General features: G+C 50.2%; 1 protein-coding gene across 1 annotated transcript in view; it reads right to left on the reverse strand.

Annotated features, from left to right (window-relative positions):
- The window catches only part of SLIT1 (slit guidance ligand 1), a 163,910-nt gene that overhangs the window by 129,536 nt on the left and 17,176 nt on the right, over positions 1 to 17,198 (reverse strand). Inside the window, 3 exon segments of the mRNA XM_011222001.3 lie at positions 5,717 to 5,788; positions 10,780 to 10,851; positions 12,900 to 12,971. Of these exon segments, the coding sequence (XP_011220303.2) occupies positions 5,717 to 5,788; positions 10,780 to 10,851; positions 12,900 to 12,971 (216 nt within the window).

Here is a 17,198-nt window from a genome sequence, read left to right on the forward strand (position 1 = left end):
CCATAAAAACCACACACGCTTCTTACAGAACATCTGGGAAACACAGAAAAGAAAAAAGTCACCCAGAAACATTCTACAGTCTTTTTCTGTGCATTCTTTAGAGTGATTTATTTAGTGATTATATTGTCAGTATAATTTTGCATCCTGGCTTTTGGAAACACAAACATTTATCTGCATTACTTTACATCTTCCATAAAGACCACATTTAATGATGATATAAATATTTCCTCAGGCAGATATATCATAATTTACTTAACTGTTCCCCCAACATTGAACATATATTTCTATATTCAGTATTCTATATTTCAACATAGGAATATTCTATATTTCAAAATAGGAATACTCTACATTTCAGGGTACCTGGGGGGCTCAGTCGGTTACACATCTGCCTTCAGCTCAGGTCATGATCTCAGGGTCCTGGGATCGAGCCCCACATTGGGCTCTCTGCTCAGCAGGGTACCTGCTTCTCCCTCTCCCCCACATCCCTTCTTGTGTTCTCTGTCAAATATATAAATAAAATCTAAAAAAAAAAAAAAAAGGAATATTCTACATTTCAAAATTCTAAATAATGCTGCAATGAACATGTTTGTGCTCATGTTTCCTTAGGCTAGATCCCCAAATGTGAGATTTCAGGACCTTTGAAGGCCTGGTATCTAATTCTAACCTGATCACCAAATTGCTCTGTGGTCCAAGGCAAGTCACGTCTCTGGGCCTCAGCTCTCACATATGGAACGAAATGGACAAACCAACACAACACGGGGGAGATATTACTGAAGAACAGCCAGTAACGGGATTTTAACACCTGGCAGCCACACACACAAAGCCAACCTAAATATGGACTGCGCCATCCGACACACTCTGTGACCGCACCTTACCTACACATTTGGTCTCTCTCAAACCTGTTTCACGCTGATTTAGCATAACAGCCTCTGCCGAAAGTCCATGATTTGCTCCAGGTGGGAAGGATTAGCAACGGAACCCTCAAAGCAGAGGGGAGGTCAACAGGTGAGAGACCAGAACCACCAGGCCCGGCCTCCCCTCCTACCCTGCCTCCTAAGGGAATGTGGTCCCCTCCAGTTCCTGCAGGAGGAATGGGCTCCCTAATAAGACAGCTCCAGGTGATCCCACAAACCCTCAACACAGCTCGTTGGTTCGGGAATGATCTCATGACCAAAGGTGAGCCAATCAGATTCTTTCCCCAGAAATCTGGAGCTGGGACCTGAGACGTGGGGATTAACTCCAAGGTCACAGGAAGTAGGAGGGGAGTCGGCACTGTGGCTCACCAAAGTCATGGCGGAACTGAGATGCTGCGCATAAGCCCAAGATACTGGTCGGCAGGGAGAAGCAGGACAATAATGAGATATTCAGAGAGAACTAGAATCACTGTTCACCTCTCAGTTCTGGTCCCAGCAATACCTCACTTCCTGTCCTGGGGAGCCTGTAAGTCTGCTGGTTGTGCCTGGCAATACCCCACCACCCTTCCCATCACCAGCCTGCGTGGGTTTCTGTTTCCGGAACCCAGAGTGCCCAAGTGCTCCTCAGCCAGACCAAGCGAACCAGGAGAATTATCAGAGATGTTTGCAATGCCAGGTGCTCAAGTCAATAGACTGAAGGTGGAAATGGGACAAAGAATATTGGCAAATAAATCTTTAAGCACTTGCCCCTGCACCCTTCCTTAGCACAACAAAAGTAACTCAGTGAGCCAGAGCCCAGAGACAAACAACCAGATCAATAAAAGGGTTTGTTTAACCACTTCCCCCAGGATGTGCACTTTTGAGATGGCCTGAATTGGAGGGGCACCAGGTGGCACTGAACCAGGTTGGGCCCAGTCATGAACTCAAGTCCCAGACTGACCTGAGTGGGGACACTGCACAGGAGTCCTCCCCAAAGTCCTGCTGCCTGGCACACCTGTGCTTACAGATGAGCTTCAGAAATATTAACAGGGGAGCTAGGAAAATAGTTTCCCTTCATCAGGTCTGGCTATGCTCCTGGAACATCTCCTTGGAGAATTAGGGACACATTGGCTAAAAAGAAAAAGCAGTAGGTACTGGGGAAGGGTTCTGGTTCTAGAGCCTGGAAATACTCCCCAGGAATCACCAAGCTTTCAATCAGGTGGCCCTTCTCTTGGAAGTCCCTCTGTTCGGTGCTGATTGGCCCCCTCCACAAGACAGCTAGCCACAGGCCACAAGGGTGAGAACATCCAATGTTTCTGAAGGCCACTGCCTCCCACAGTTCCCAACCCCATAGGGTGCCAAGAGCAGGAGTCAGGCAGACTCTTATATTCTTCAATGGCTTTTCCACTCCTTGAATGGAGTTCCTTATGCCAGCCTTTAGATATAAAATCCAGTTATTTAATATTTATTAAAGCATAGAAGCACTTTTCTTCAATAAAATATGAAGCCATGAAGAGCACTGGGTGGGGAGTCCCAAAGGAACTCACCTCTCCAACCTTGACTTTCATCTTGACTTTCCTCGGCAGTAAAACCATAAAGAACTGTCTGCCTCACAGGGTCACAGGTGTCACATGAGATAGGTGCACCCGAGCGCCAACTTCCCTGCAGGGCCATTTGCTCACCAACACTGTCAGGAACAGAGTGAACACCTGCTACAGGCCCACCGCAGTCCTGATGCTTTATATACACAATCTCAACTCAGCCTCACAATAGCCCAACTGTGTGCAGGTAAGAGAAGCAGGCCCTGAGAAGTCAGACCACCTGGAGTTACACCTTGAAAAACCCAGGACCACCTGACCCTTGATTTTCTACTGCTCCAGGCTATCCAGCCGTTCCACTAGGTATCCAATTCTCCAGACACAGGTCAAGAAAGCGGCCGTATGGACCACACAGTGTCACTGCTCTCAGGAGGGGACCCCACAGACATGCAGGGCACCAATGACACTGGTAAAAGGTAGACCCAAGAGCTGGAGACAGACAGAGACCCTGCAGAGCTGTTCTCTTCACGCCAGCCTCCAGCAAGGTGGAAGGCTCCAGCAAAAGATGGCAGCCCCTCAAGAGATGAATAGGGCTGGAAGAAATCTCAAGGAAAAGGCAAAAGTTTGTGAATTTAGATTCACATGAATCTATTTATTTTAAAGTAAATGAGAGATGGAAACAAGCTGTATCCATTGATGAACAAATGGATAAGGATGTGAGAGGTATAGATATATAATGGAATACCATCCAACCATGAAAAAGAAGGAAATCCTGCCATTTGTGACCACATGGATGGACCTTGAGGGATTATGCTAAGTGAGATAAGCCAGACAGAGAAGACAAGTACTGCATGGTATCACTTATATGTGGAATCTGGGGAAAAAAAAGAAATCTAAAAGCAGTCAAACTCATAGAAACACAGAATAGCTAAGTGACTGCTGAGAGCTGGGGGAAATAGTAGGAAAAGGCAGACAACAGGGTACAAACTTGCAGGGATGAGATGAATAAAGTCTGAGGATCTAATGTATTACATGACAGCCGCAGTTATAACACCATCTTGCATAATTGAAAGTTGCTGAGAGTGGAACTTAAATATTCTCACACATACACAAAAGCCAAACATATAAATAAAAAGATGACCATGTGGAGTGATGGATGTGTTAATTAACTAGATGGGGGACCCTTTCCTGTGTATATGTGTAGCAAATCATCACAGCGTACATGTTAAGTAACTTTCAGTTTTATTTATCCATCCTCCCTCAATAAAGCTGAAATCTCAAAATAAATTTTTAAAAATTTTTAGTAAAATAAAAGAGAGAGGGTCAAAGCAGGTGCCCAAAGCTCAGTGGCAACCACGTCCTGCACACACAGGCTCTGAAGCCCGGGTAGAGGAAGACAGTGATCAGGGCGGCCAGGGGAAGGGAAACCGAGCAGGCAGACGTTGGAAAGATGAAGAGGGCTTGCAGAAAGGAAAAAGAAAAGTACAGGAGGCCAGCAAGAGAAAGGATGCCAAGGATGAATTTTTGCAGAGACAGAGCTGTGATAATGCCCTTGAGAGCCAGCTTCCAGAAAGGACTGGGCAGAGAAAACAGGAGCTGCTGGAGCCCGGGAAGGGCAAGGCCAGCGCCTGCACATGACCAGTCCCAGACTTCAGGTTAAAGCCCTGGTTAGAGAGATATTAGGGCAGGTACATCTGCTGGGAAGGGCCTCGTGCTTCAGCACTGAAGGCAAGTAAAATGCTCCCCGCGTGTGCCTGGCACCGAATGAAAGGCTCGACCTACCGAGTGACAGGGGACTGAAGAAGGCCTAGCTCAGGACTGAGGGTGGCAGAGACCAGTGGAAGGGCTCATCACTGAGGGTCACTGTGGCGAGCCTCCAGACCAGAAGGAAGAAGAAACAGGAAGTGACCCGAGAGACCACGTGGACAGCTTCAAGACAAAAACCTGAAGGCAGGTTCAAGGACACAGGGGCTGCCTGGAGACCCCTAGGTTCATCAAGAGCTCTGGAAGTCGTGACATGTGTGCAAAGAATTGGCTGTGTTGAATCCAAACTCCAGGAGCCCGCAGTCACGCCGTCAGCACTCAGGCAGTCCTGGGCTGCCGTCTCCCACACAGCCTCCACACCTCAATCCTGTCAAAGTCACCCGCTGCCTCTTCCTCCACCTGGTGCTGTCCTACAAGCCTCTCCAGGGAAGACCAGCAGCCTTGCTTCCGCACACACAGTGCTCTGCTGGCCACGCAGAAGGTCCCAACCAGGGGTCTTCAGGTTGTAAATGGAAATAACTAAAAGAACTCAGAAACCTCCCAAATCAAAATTCAAAATCCTGACAGCCCTTCAAAAATCTAACAAGAGGGGTGCCTAGGTGGCACAGTCGGTTAAATGTCTGACTGTTGGTCTCGGCTCTGGTCGTGATCTCAGGGTTATGGGACTGGGCTCTGCGCTCAGGGTGGAGTCTGCTTGGGATTCTCTCTTCCCCTCCCTCTGCCCCTCGCCCCAGCTCATGCACTCCCTCCTTCCCTCTGGAATAAATAAATCTTTTTCTTTTTTTAATCTAACAAGAGTACACAGTTGTTCTATATGCTTACAGAAAGCAAAGATAAGAAAAACATAAATTGTTGGGAAACAGATTTAGGGCTCAAACTTAAGAAAATGTTTCTAATATGCAGATCTGTCCAATAATGCAACTGACTGTCTGGGGAGAGAGTGAACTCCCCATCATTAGAGGTAGCCAAGCAAAGACTGAAGGACCGCAGGCTAAGGAACTGCAGAGGAGATTCCTTAGATAATCCCTAAGATCCTGTCCAACCCAAGACCCCACAAAGTGAAATAAATGTTGAACAATTACAGCCACATTCAGCAAATCATAGAGCAGCAGAATTAGCTACTACCCTTGAAGCTTGAAAGAAGTACATTTACAGCAAATAAAAGTACGACTTTATGCCATGGTTGATAAGCTTCCAGACCTCATGACTCCGATCTGATACTAGAAAGAGATCCAAGAAGGGCTTCACGGAGTGAATCAATATTCGACCCAGGGCAGGTTACCAAAGGCTGACCAGATGTGCAGGGTTGGAAAGCCTGGCATCATGGCTGACAAGAACACCCCCCACCCAGAACATTCTGCCACCTGCCCAGTCAGAGTCAGCACGCAGAACTGTATGAGCTGTGGATCCCAGCAGGTGCGACCGCCGAGAAACAACCCATGGAACGAGGTTGAGGGAGAGCCCGGGCCCCTCTGACCAGATGCGCCCCTCCCCCCACACCACAGCCGCAGTGTCACTCACAGCCTTGACAGAGCCTGGTTATTCTGGAACAGCAGTTCCGGTAACAGGTGCAGCTGGTTCCGGTTCAGTCGTCTAAAAGACAGAAGAAAGGAAGAGTTGGAAGGTGCCCAGGCGTCCGGGAAATCCAGAAAGCTCTGGGTTCCGAGTGAGAGGGCACGGGTTCAAATCCTAACAGGGTCACTGTGTTGCCCCCAGGGAAATGAGCTTCCCTGGGCCTCGGTTTCCATAAAGTGGGAGTCCGCCATCCGACACTGGGGGAGGACGAGCACCAGAGAGAGCTCCCTGCCAAGGACCTGATGGGTGGCGGGCAGTGGACACTTCCCATGATTTCCGCCCGCGCTCCTCGTCATCATGTTACACGCACAACACCCGCTTGAATCCATGAGGCACTGACTGAAACACTATCTTGGCTTGCAAGCTGAACACCTGACTCCACTTGAAATGGAAGCAGGGGTAGGACTAGCCCCACGGTTCTGATTGTTCATGGCTTACACCCACGTTTGCCTCGGTGGCAACCTAACTTTTATTGTTTGCTTTAGGTCTTTTTCTCAACCTGAAAATCGCGCTATTGATTTTTTTTTAATTATTTAGGAAAATGCATGCTTCATTTTTTACAAACCTCAAATAATAGAAGAAAAAAGTATTCGGTCACCTGCATTTTCCTCACTCGGCAATCTGTGGCTGTTTCTCCGTGCAAAACAACAGAGAACAAGCCCTTTATTTTTAGGGACTAGGATGCCCGTCATTTCTCATTGCTCTTCTGGTGGGAAGAACAACTTCTCAGTTTATACACAGAGGCAGGAGTGGGAAGTCTGGCTCTGGAATGTGGCCTGGATGGAGGATACAACGCGGAAAGAACCCAGACTGGCCCTAGGAAAGCAGCAACACCCCACGGAGGTCAGCAGCCAGTCTTCTGACGCTGAAGGATGGGACTCCTGCCCGTTGGGGGAGCGACACCTACACGTGTGGAAGCCTGGTATTCGCACACTGTGGTCCATGGGCCACCGCAGGGGCTTCGCCAGGGAGTTGGTAAGAGCTGCTATATCCCAGCCTCTCCCCCAGGCCTGGGGAGTCAGACTCTGCATTTCAGCAGAATTCCCAAGTGATCCGGGCGCACACAGAGGCTGGAGAAGCTCTGGCATAAAATCCAGCCCCACCCACCAGACCACAGCACAGTTTGGGTCTCACACAACCATCTCCTTTAACAGTGTGGGACGAGCATAAACCAATTCTACACAAGCCTTCTTGTGCTAGGGGGGAGCAAGAAACATAATTGTCTGTGGCCAACGGTAACCCGTCTGTGGTTACCTCCTAGGAGGTCACCCTTCATCTGATATGGGAGAAAGGCACCATTTTCTTGCACGGTGCAGACAAGGAGACCAGCTGGAAGAGGTTGACTCAAAAGGGCAGGCTCCTAGGGAAACACATCACTGCCCTGGAAAAAAAAAAAAGGGACCACCAATATAATCCTTAAAGCAACAGGAGTGGACATCAGATCACCCCAAGTTCCTTAACCTTGTCCAGTAAATTAATCCTGTATTTACACTGCCTGGTAATCATCGGTTTTCATTTTGTTTTGTTTTCCCCCAAGACTTTCTCATTTTTCCAGCTTCAATTTCTGAAAACACTGCAGAGGGAGGAAAAATTCAATAGCCAGTATAAAGTAGAAAATCAAAGAACAGCAAAGGAGGGCCCCAGCACGGTGAAGGAGCTGCAGGTACTAAGAACAGGGGCAGCTGTAGTGGTGACCAGTCCTTCTTAGCCCTCGGCACGTGCCAGGCACCGGGACGAGGGGAAAGCGAAACACGCAGGTGGGTTTCTTTCTCTTGAGTGTGACAACAAGGGCTCACATTCAAGCATGTACCCTCCCGCCTCCTTCTCGCAACAACCCGAGGGCAAGTTTTACCTCTACCGTCTGGCCGCATGCCTTGGCTCTTAATAGGCGCTCAGGACGTTTATTGACCCAGCTGAGCTCTCTGTGATAGCTGAGGGAGCTGAGATGCCCAGAGGTGAGGGACCCACCCTCGTCATGGCCAGGTACTAGAGCCGGGTTCTGAACAGCACCTTTCCCCCGCATTGCACACCGGCCCCCCCTCGGCCAGCGCAGGGTGGCTGAGCGTGCCACTCTCCCTCCGTGCCCACGGCACGCCGACCCTCATGGCCAGCAGGACTACACACTTCCACTTCTATACTCAAGCTTGCAGGAACTGCTTACAAGAACCAGCTATGTCTGCTCCCAAACCTACCTATGCCAGAGGTGCTTATAATTATAGAATGTAATTAACTGTGACAGAAGCGAACAAAATACTCCTGTGAAAAGAGTCATCTCTGTGAAAACTAAATTGGATGCTTTGGAGAAAGTCAATAAACCAAAAGCTGTTCATTGAAGGGCTGTTGAATTAAGTAAAAGATTGGGCCAGGGGCAGGAGGGTCACAAAAGAAACTCGGCGGGGGGGGGCACCTGGGTGGCTTAGTCGGTTAAGCATCTGCCTTCAGCTCAGGTCATGATCTCAGGGTCCTGGGATCCAGCCCTGCTATGGGTTCTCTGCTCAGTGGGGAGTCTGCTTTTCCCTCTCCCCTACTTCTGTTCTCTCAGAAGGAAGGAAGGAAGGAAGGAAGGAAGGAAGGAAGGAAGGAAGGAAGGAAGGAAGGAAACGAAACTCGGAATTCTTCACCCAGATTGCTTCTAAGGGTCTTTTAAACATCTCACTCCACCTTAAAGAAACCAAAACCAAAAATCGTAAGCAAGTAATTTGTGTGTAGTGTAGGTGAGGAAAACAATACAGAACTCCAGTGTCATACTAAGAAGAAAAGCCTTGGGGGGGGGAAGGTGGGGGAAGAGGGTCAATAAATGCTCACTTAGATGTTTGCGCTTAAAATGGAATGTTTAGGGGCACCTGGGTGGCTCAGTCGTTAAGCGTCTGCCTTTGGCTCAGGGCGTGATCCCAGCGTTCTGGGATTGAGCCCCACAACAGGCTCCTCCCCTGGGAGCCTGCTTCTTCCTCTCCCACTCCCCCTGCTTGTGTTCCCTCTCTCGCTGGCTGTCTCTCTATCAAATAAATAAATAAAATCTTTTTTAAAAAATGGAATGTTTAGAGTATGTGCGGTGTTTATGACTGCCCGCTTTATCCAACTTGTATGATTGATGGATCACCACAGGTCTCCACCAAGTCAGAAGAGAGGGTGCCAGCTGTCCGCAGTGAGCACCAGACATCCCCGGGGACACAGCAGTCACACACCCCCAAGAAGAACCGCCTGCTGTGAACTTGTGGGGGACCCGGCCCCGAAGAAAGGAACAGGAACAGGACAGAAGGGACAAAGTCTGCGGTGACAAGTCATGACTCAAAAAGGAGGGCCCTGCCTCCCCCCGGGTGGCAACGGCAGGCATGAATGGGCCACCCCCATCGTGTGTCGGCCCCCCGCCCACCATCCTTCCTCCTGCAGAGCTTGGCAGCACCAGAGCGGAGCTGCAGGGGTTCAGTCCGGGTCCGCATCGGGTCATGAATGTGTACTTCATTCCGAGCCTTTGAAAAAAAACTCATCATCCATTCTCGCTGCAGGCTCCTATCGCTCACTCCTAGGCGGGATGAAGAACGCAAAAGAAAAGACCACCTGGATTTTCTTCCAGGCTGCAGGAAGGCAAGGAGACAACCATATTCTTCTCCCTTTCTTTAATACCTTACTTTCTTTGAAGTAAAAGAGAAAAGTGAGGTATTAGGTCATAGTCATTAAGAGCTCAGGCTTCGGAGGCAAAACGATCCGGGTTCTAATCCCCTCTTCTGCACTTAATTACACTAAATAACCAAGTGCCTGAACTTCAGTACACCTCTGTTTCTCATCTGTAAAATACCACTGACCACAGCGTTGTTTTAAGGATTAAATGAGATATTGTAGGGCAAAGAGCTTATCCTGGTGCCTGGCATAGAGTAAGGCAATCAACTGTAGCTATAATTATAATTACAAACTCATTGTAAGGAAATCCATAAAAAAGATAAGCACAAAGAGTAAAATTAAAGTTATCTGATATCCCACCACTCCGTGCAATGAGAGTTAATCTTCCCAATTACTTTCCTCCTCCTGTGTTCTATATACAGATAAGTTGATGTGATTTACATAAACATCACTCCCTGCCTTTTTCATTTAATGCTTTATTGTAAGCACATTCCAATGGCCTTAACTGTTCTTCAAAAATGTGGCTTGATACCCTACACTCCACCAGAATGGCTTTGTCCATTTTTGTTGTTGTTGTGCTATTTAAATGATGTGCAAAGAATATCCTGTATATACATTTTTAGCCATGTCTCTGATTACTGCCTTAAAATAAAAGGGACTTTCTGGTCCAGAGGGCAGGAACTCTAGGACTCTTGGCACCTCCTGAGAGCCAAACCAGTGAGACCAGTGACCCCCGTGAGTGTGTGTCCACCCACCCCCGTGAATGTGTGTCCACCCCCCCATGAATGTGTGTCCAACCCCCCTCCACTCACACCACATTCCTTCTTTTTTTTTCATTATTGCCAACCTGAAATGCAAAACTTGATCATGACCCATTTGAAAATCAAGCTCTGGTTTGGAGAAACCATGTAAGTCAGAAACATCTCCACCTTCCAGCTTCTGTGCTGTGGCCCTGCACACCCAAGACCCAGCATCTCAGGTGGCTGCTGGGTCTCCCTGACAGTCCCCTTGGCACGCCAATTCTTCCACACAGCCACACGAACGGGAGGATGGACGGTGGTCATGCCCGGGCTAGGAAGTTAGAGGAAGCAATTTCACTTCCTCTGTACTGCGTGGGGTTTTTGCCATAATTTGTTATCAAGGAAAAATAACAAAGAGAGTTGCATTTAGAGTGTGGGGTGCAGACATCCTCCAGCTTTGTCCTCGCTGTCACCCTGTGATGATGCCGTGACCGCTTCCCTGGCTGTGGCTGCCCTTGGCTCCCACCAGCCAGCGGGAGGCAGGCGGGGCATGCGGTCCTCTCCCTGCACCCTGCCCTTGCTGCCAGACTCAGCTGTCATGTCCCCTCAGTGCTACCCCACCGCCCTGAGCCTACGTCAACAGATACTCACAGCCGCTCCAGCTCCTTCATGTCGTCAAAAGCCCCCCGCTCCACCACTCCAATCTGGTTCTCCATCAGCTGCCTGGGGAAACAAAGAGACAAGGACGGCTAAAAGATGTTGGACAAGGACTCCTAGCAACAGCTGGCACCAGGAAATGAACCAGGAGCAGGACCCAAGATACACGCAGACCCAGGTCCTGGCCTGAGCTGACAAACCTGCCCCCCAACCTTGCAAATTTCCAACAGGTATCCTCAGCACCCCCAGGCCTGACAGCAAGATACACTTCCAACCCCTGAGCCTGCATGGACCCCTCTGCCACAGGGCACCAGGGCACCAGGCCGTGGCTCCAAAGGCATCCTTGTTCCAGGAAGCCGGGACCCAGGCAGCAGGGGTTACTCCGAGCTTCCGGCGCCCATGCCCTCCTTCGGCCCAGAGGGCTCATGTCCAAGGGGCAGAGCCAGGGGATGGACCAGTAGCAGGGGGAGGGGAGACTGTGCCAACTGGGCAGAGCCCACACATGCAGCAAACACACTCTGCAGTTGGCAGACAACTCCCCCTCTGCCTGCACCCCTACACCACCTGGCCCCATCCGCTGCCAGCTCAACCACCTGGCTCCATGAGACCACACCTCCTCACCGCCAACGCTCCCCACGGCCCAGAACATCCGGCTGGCAGGCATTTGCTGGTTGCATGGTATCTTTGGAGATCATCATGTATACTTTTCTCCCTGCGTTTTCCCCAGTCCAGTCCTAAGCAGGTGGCTTGGGGTCCCATGTGGACCTCAGAGGAGGTTTGGGGGAGGGCAAGGGGCAGAAGCTGCTACCACACACTTCTCTTCCTCCACCTTGTTTCCAAAAGCCTGAGCTGTTGAGGAGCTCATGCTGGAGGACAGAGTGGGTGAGGGATGCCAGGAGGGAAGGAGGGTTTTCCCAGACTCAGAAGAGATTCCTGGAGCCTGGGAAGGAGTCAAAGGTCAGTGGGTTCTGGAGCAGCAGAGACTCCTGCCCAGTGACTGATAGTTATGACCCCAGAGAAGATGGAGACCACAAGGTCCCCAGCCCCACCAAAGACCCTCAGAGCACCAAAGTAGTTCTGAAAGAACTCGGGCCCCAGGACCCTTGCACTACCCTGGGAGTAGGGGGTGAGGACCCTATGATTGTCTGATGTTGAATGCATCAGAATGCATGCATGTGTCTGAGAGCCGCAGAGTAGGAAGAGATGAAGGGATCCACCCCTCCCTTCCTCACTCTTCACCCCTACCCAGTTCAACAAGCAAAATGCTACTGATGGCTCCTTTGCTGGCTAGTGGCCAACCCCAATGGAGCCACACCTGTCACTCCGATATCTGCCACTGTCAGGCACCCGAGGAGAGCCACTTCTGTCCTCAACTGTCCCCACTCACCTACCCTCTCAAGTCAGGGGGGCTGTAGCCTCACTGGGGAGTCTTTCTGAGACACAGAGTCCAAAGAACTATGCAGACTGTCATGGACTGAAATGCATTCCCCATAATTCATACACAGAAGCCCTAACCCCCAGCATGATTTGGAGATGGAGCTTGTAGGGAGGTAATCAAGGCCTAATGACATCAAAATGGTAGGGTCCTAGTCTGATAGGACTGGTATCCTTATAAGAAGAAGAAGACACACCAGAGACCTCACTCTGTCCACACACAGAGGAAAGGCCATGTGAGATCACAGCAAAAGCATGGCCAAGAAGAGAGGCCTCACTATGAAAACCTGGATGACACCTTGATCGCAGTCTTCTAGCCTCAAGAACTGTGAGAGAATACATTTCTGTCTTTAAGCCACCCAGTCTGTGGTCTTTTGTGAGGGCGGCCCCAGCAGACCAAGCCAGAGACTTAAAGCTTCCTCATGGTCACCCGGTCTGCCCTCATCCCAGGATAAGATGCCCCATCGCCCAGCCCAGGTCCTGCCAGGCGGCGAGTGCTGGTGCCCGCGCTACGCCCACCTTCTCAGGCCCGTGCATGGCAGCAGCTGCTCAGCTGAAGCCTGACTCCCCAGGGAGAGGCCGTGCTGGCCTACAATGCTACAACCCACAGCCAGGGGACCCACAGGGCCATTGCCTAGGGTGGGGCAGGAGGGAGGTGATAAGCAGGGGCCCATACTCACAGCACCCGCAGCTGCTTGAGCCCCGCAAAGTCGTTTTTGTGGATCCGAGTGATGTTGTTCCCATTGAGTTCCCTGGTGAGGAAAGGAGAACAAAATGGTGAGAGGCCCAGGGCGGGCCCCCACGTCACGGCTCAGCTCCACACTCCCGGTCCACCGAACTCCAGCCTGTCCTCTCACCAATGGGGCTGGGTGCGTCCCAGCCAAGCCCTGCCACCCCCACATCTATGTCAAGGCCCAACAAGCCGGGGCCCATACTTGCAGCCAGGGAAATGCACGGGGCACAGGCTCGCTGCTGGGAGAGCTGTGGGAGCCAAAGTCATGGTTTTTGCCCAGAAAGAGCTCAGGCTGATTAGAGAGACAAGAAATTCTTGCAGGGAAGATTTTGGAAACTAGCTGATGGGAGGTCATTCAGGTGGATCCCCCATCTATACAGTGGGGATAATAACTGTGACTATCTCAGTGGGTTAGCATGGGGCCTAAACAAGTACAGAGCATGGCCTGTGCTGGGAAAGGGTCCCCTTACAGAGAGCAATGCTATCATCTGGTGGCACAGGCTCCTACGAGCTATCCAGAGTCAGAACAGGAGAGAGCAGGGTGGGCCATGCATTTTAAGGAGACTGAGGACATGGGACTTAAGCTGAGGCCTAAAAGACAAGGCAGATGTGCCCAGTGAGAGGGACGGAGTGGACATTCCAAGAAAGAGCACCCCGGAGTATCTGGGGGCTGAGGGAGGAGACAGGTGGGGGGTCAGGAGCTATGGGAAGCAGCATTGGGGGAATGCAAGTCCAGATCACAGGGGGCCTGAGAAAGCAAGCAGAGGAAGACAGGGAGCCAAGGAGGCCTGCAGGCAAGAGCCTACCACGAGGTCAGTCCTGCATCGAGGGGAAAGAGGGCAGGGTCGAGGAAGGGAGAGGGCCCACTGGCTGGATCCCACGGCCAGGCCTGAGCTGCAGTGGCTCCTCTCCCCATTCTACCCCAGCCTCTGGCCCCTCCTCCCTTCCAAGGCTACATGTGCTCCTCCTTGGCCCTCTCCAACCATGACCTGGGCACCTTGGACATGGAGCCCACCGGAGAGGCCATCTGGTCCCTGCTGAGCCTCCCAGGGAAGCTCACTCGCCTCTGCCAGGCCACTTCTCCTCACAGGGAGCTCGTGCAGCCTCAGAAAAGCAGGTCCTTCCAGGAGGCCGCTACAGCACTCCCCAGAAAGTTCTTCCCCTGAGCCACACACAGCAGAATCTCAATCGGCCCTAGCCCCCCACCCAGCTGTCACCTCCGCATCTAATCTGTCTCCCTGTGGCAGCTCTGTGTTCACATCCACACCACCTTCTCCTCTTTCTCACCGCGTCACAGTCACTCCTGTGCTTGGCAACAACCTAACTACCCCATCCCAATGCACATGCGCACACACACACACACACACATACATACACACACACACACACACACACCCTACTCTCCTGCAGCCCAGCTTCCTCGCTCACCAACCCGGTCAACCCAAATCCCAGCTACTTTGAAAACAGCAAGGTCCCTGCCCTGTAAGCATGTAGGAAGTGTTTTGGCCTAGACAATGTTCTAGAGTTGCACCACCGAAACCCCATATTTTAGTTTCCACATACTCCAGAACCCGGGCTCTATGGACATCCTCATGAGGGGCTGGAAAGCAGTGACAGCGCCTATCTTACAGACGAGGACATTGTGCCTCAGAGAGGTCAGGTGTCTTCCAGAGGTCACCAGCTGGTACATGACAGAGCAGAGCGGACACAGCCATCTGATCCGAGGGCCCAGGCTTCTTCCAGCAGGCCGGGCCGGGGACAAGTGGATAACGCATTCAACCCATCACTCCCTCTGCCTTCCCCTGAGTCTGTCTCCTGATCCTGACCAGCAGCTGGAAAAACTCATTCCCTCCACATCTCTTTTCAAACAGGATCTCTCAGAAGGGCTTGAGGCCTCTCCAAGGTAACGGGGTCCCTGATGAGAGCCCAGACTGAGACACTTCCCACCCTAGATGCTGTGAGAGGCCCTCTCCACGTGAGACAGGCTCTTTTCAATGTGAGGGTCTTTTTCTTGGACTAAATATTCTTCCCCGAAACAGCCACCTCTGAGCCTCACCTGCAGCACACCCCAACCTACCCCTTCTGCTCACAATCGTGCTTCGAGCATCGAGAACATCCTTAACAAGCACTTCAAACGGGTGCCCTCTGCAAGCAGGCCTGGTTCCCTTTGGGCCATCCTGCTGAAACTTTCAGCCCCAAACCCAAAACCACAAGCAATTTTTGGTTTCAATTTTTTTATTATAATGACATATCGGCACTGATGACAAGAGCAAAAATGCTAAACGTAAATGGACATCACCAAAGCAACGTTTAGTTGACCTTCCAGCGCATCTGGGAAACTAGATACTACAGAGCCTTTTAAAAGGGTACAAATCAGGGACGCCTGGGTGGCTCAGTCAGTTAAGCGTCCCTTCTGCTCAGGTCATGATCCCAGGGTCCTACCCGCTGCTTCTCCCCTGCCTGCCGCTCCCCCTGCTTGTGCTCTCTCTCTCTCTGACAAATAAATAAATAAATAAAATCTTTTAAAAATAAAAATAAATAAAAGGGTACAAATCAGTTTGTACTAACAGGGTAAGATGTCCATGATATAGTTTGTGGTATAAGGGTTACAAGACAGCTTGTATTCTATGAGCCCGCTCGTAAAAGCTACACACATGTTCATCCTGGTATGTGCGCAAAGAGAGCTCCCTGGGGGCTATCTGCCACATATTAATGCCCATAACTGTTAAATGGTGGTTTTAGTTTCTTTTTTATACTTTTCTGCACTGCTTGAATTTTTTTTGAAGATTTTATTTAGGGGCACCTGGGTGGCTCAGTCGTTAAGCATCTGCCTTCAGCTCAGGTAGTGATCCCAGGGTCCTGGGATCGGGCCCCGCATCGGGCTCCCTGCTCAGCGAGAAGCCTGCTTCTCCCTCTCCCACTCCTATTGCTTATGTTCCCCCTCTCACTGTGTGTGTCTCTCTCTCTGTGTCAAATAAATAAATAAAACCTTAAAAAACAAATAAATAAATATTTTATTTATCCATTTCAGAGAAAGAAGAAGCACATGAGCAGAGGGGGAGAAGCAGAGGGAAAGGGAGAAGCAGACTCCCCGCTGAGCAGGAAGCCCAACGTGGGGCCCAATCCCAGGACCCCGAAATCATGACCTAAGCCGAAGGCAGATGCCCAATCATCTGAGCCACCCAGGCCAGGTGCCCTTGCTTGAATTTTTCAATTTACATCTATATTTTTATAAGTCAACATAACACTGAAGTTATTGCATTTAGAAATAAGAGTAGGGGCGCCTGGGTGGCTCAGTCGTTAAGTGTCTGCCTTCGGCTCAGGGCATGATCCTGGAGTTCTGGGATCGAGCCCNAAAATAAGAGTAGGGGCGCCTGGGTGGCTCAGTCGTTAAGCGTCTGCCTTCGGCTCAGGGCATGATCCTGGAGTTCTGGGATCGAGCCCCACATCAGGCTCTTCTGCTGGGAGACTGCTTCTTTCTCTCCCACTCCTCCTGCTTGTGTTCCCTCTCTCACTGGCTGTCTCTCTCTCTNATCAGGCTCTTCTGCTGGGAGACTGCTTCTTTCTCTCCCACTCCTCCTGCTTGTGTTCCCTCTCTCACTGGCTGTCTCTCTCTCTGTCAAATAAATAAATAAAATCTTAAAAATTAAAAAAAAATAGAATTCTAAAAAAAATAAAATAAAAATAAGAGTAATACAGGGCAACTGGATGGCTCAGTCGGTTGGGTGTCTGGCTCTCGATTGTGGCTCAGGTCATGATCTCAAGGTCCTGGGATCAGGCCCCTGGTCAGGCTCTGTGCTGGGCGTGGAGTTCTTGGGGTTCTCTCTCCCCACTCCCTCTGCCCCCCCACCCATGCCTGCTCTCTCTCTAAAGAAAATAATAATAAAATAATTAAAAACAAGAGTAATAGATGCATACTGTTGAATTTTTTTCAATTTTCTGAAGAATAAAGAAAAAAATTAAAATCACACATAAATTCATCACCCAGAAATAACCCCTGTTAATATTCTGGAATAGTTTCTTCCAAGCCTATTTTCTTTGGACACAATTCTTATAGTTGAAATAATTTAACTGATTGAAGACTTACTGTTTGCAAAGCATTTTGCAAGGTTCTGAAGGTATGGGGATGAGTGAGACATACATGGTACGCACTCCTTCCACAATGTTATACCCTGTTTGTTCCCCACTGATCATTTTTGAATGGCCATCAATTACCCCTGCATTTGAATATACCAAGTTACTGGGG

The sequence above is a fragment of the Ailuropoda melanoleuca genome, chromosome 6 (assembly GCF_002007445.2).
Source record: "Ailuropoda melanoleuca isolate Jingjing chromosome 6, ASM200744v2, whole genome shotgun sequence".
Classification (NCBI taxonomy): Eukaryota; Metazoa; Chordata; class Mammalia; order Carnivora; family Ursidae; genus Ailuropoda; species Ailuropoda melanoleuca.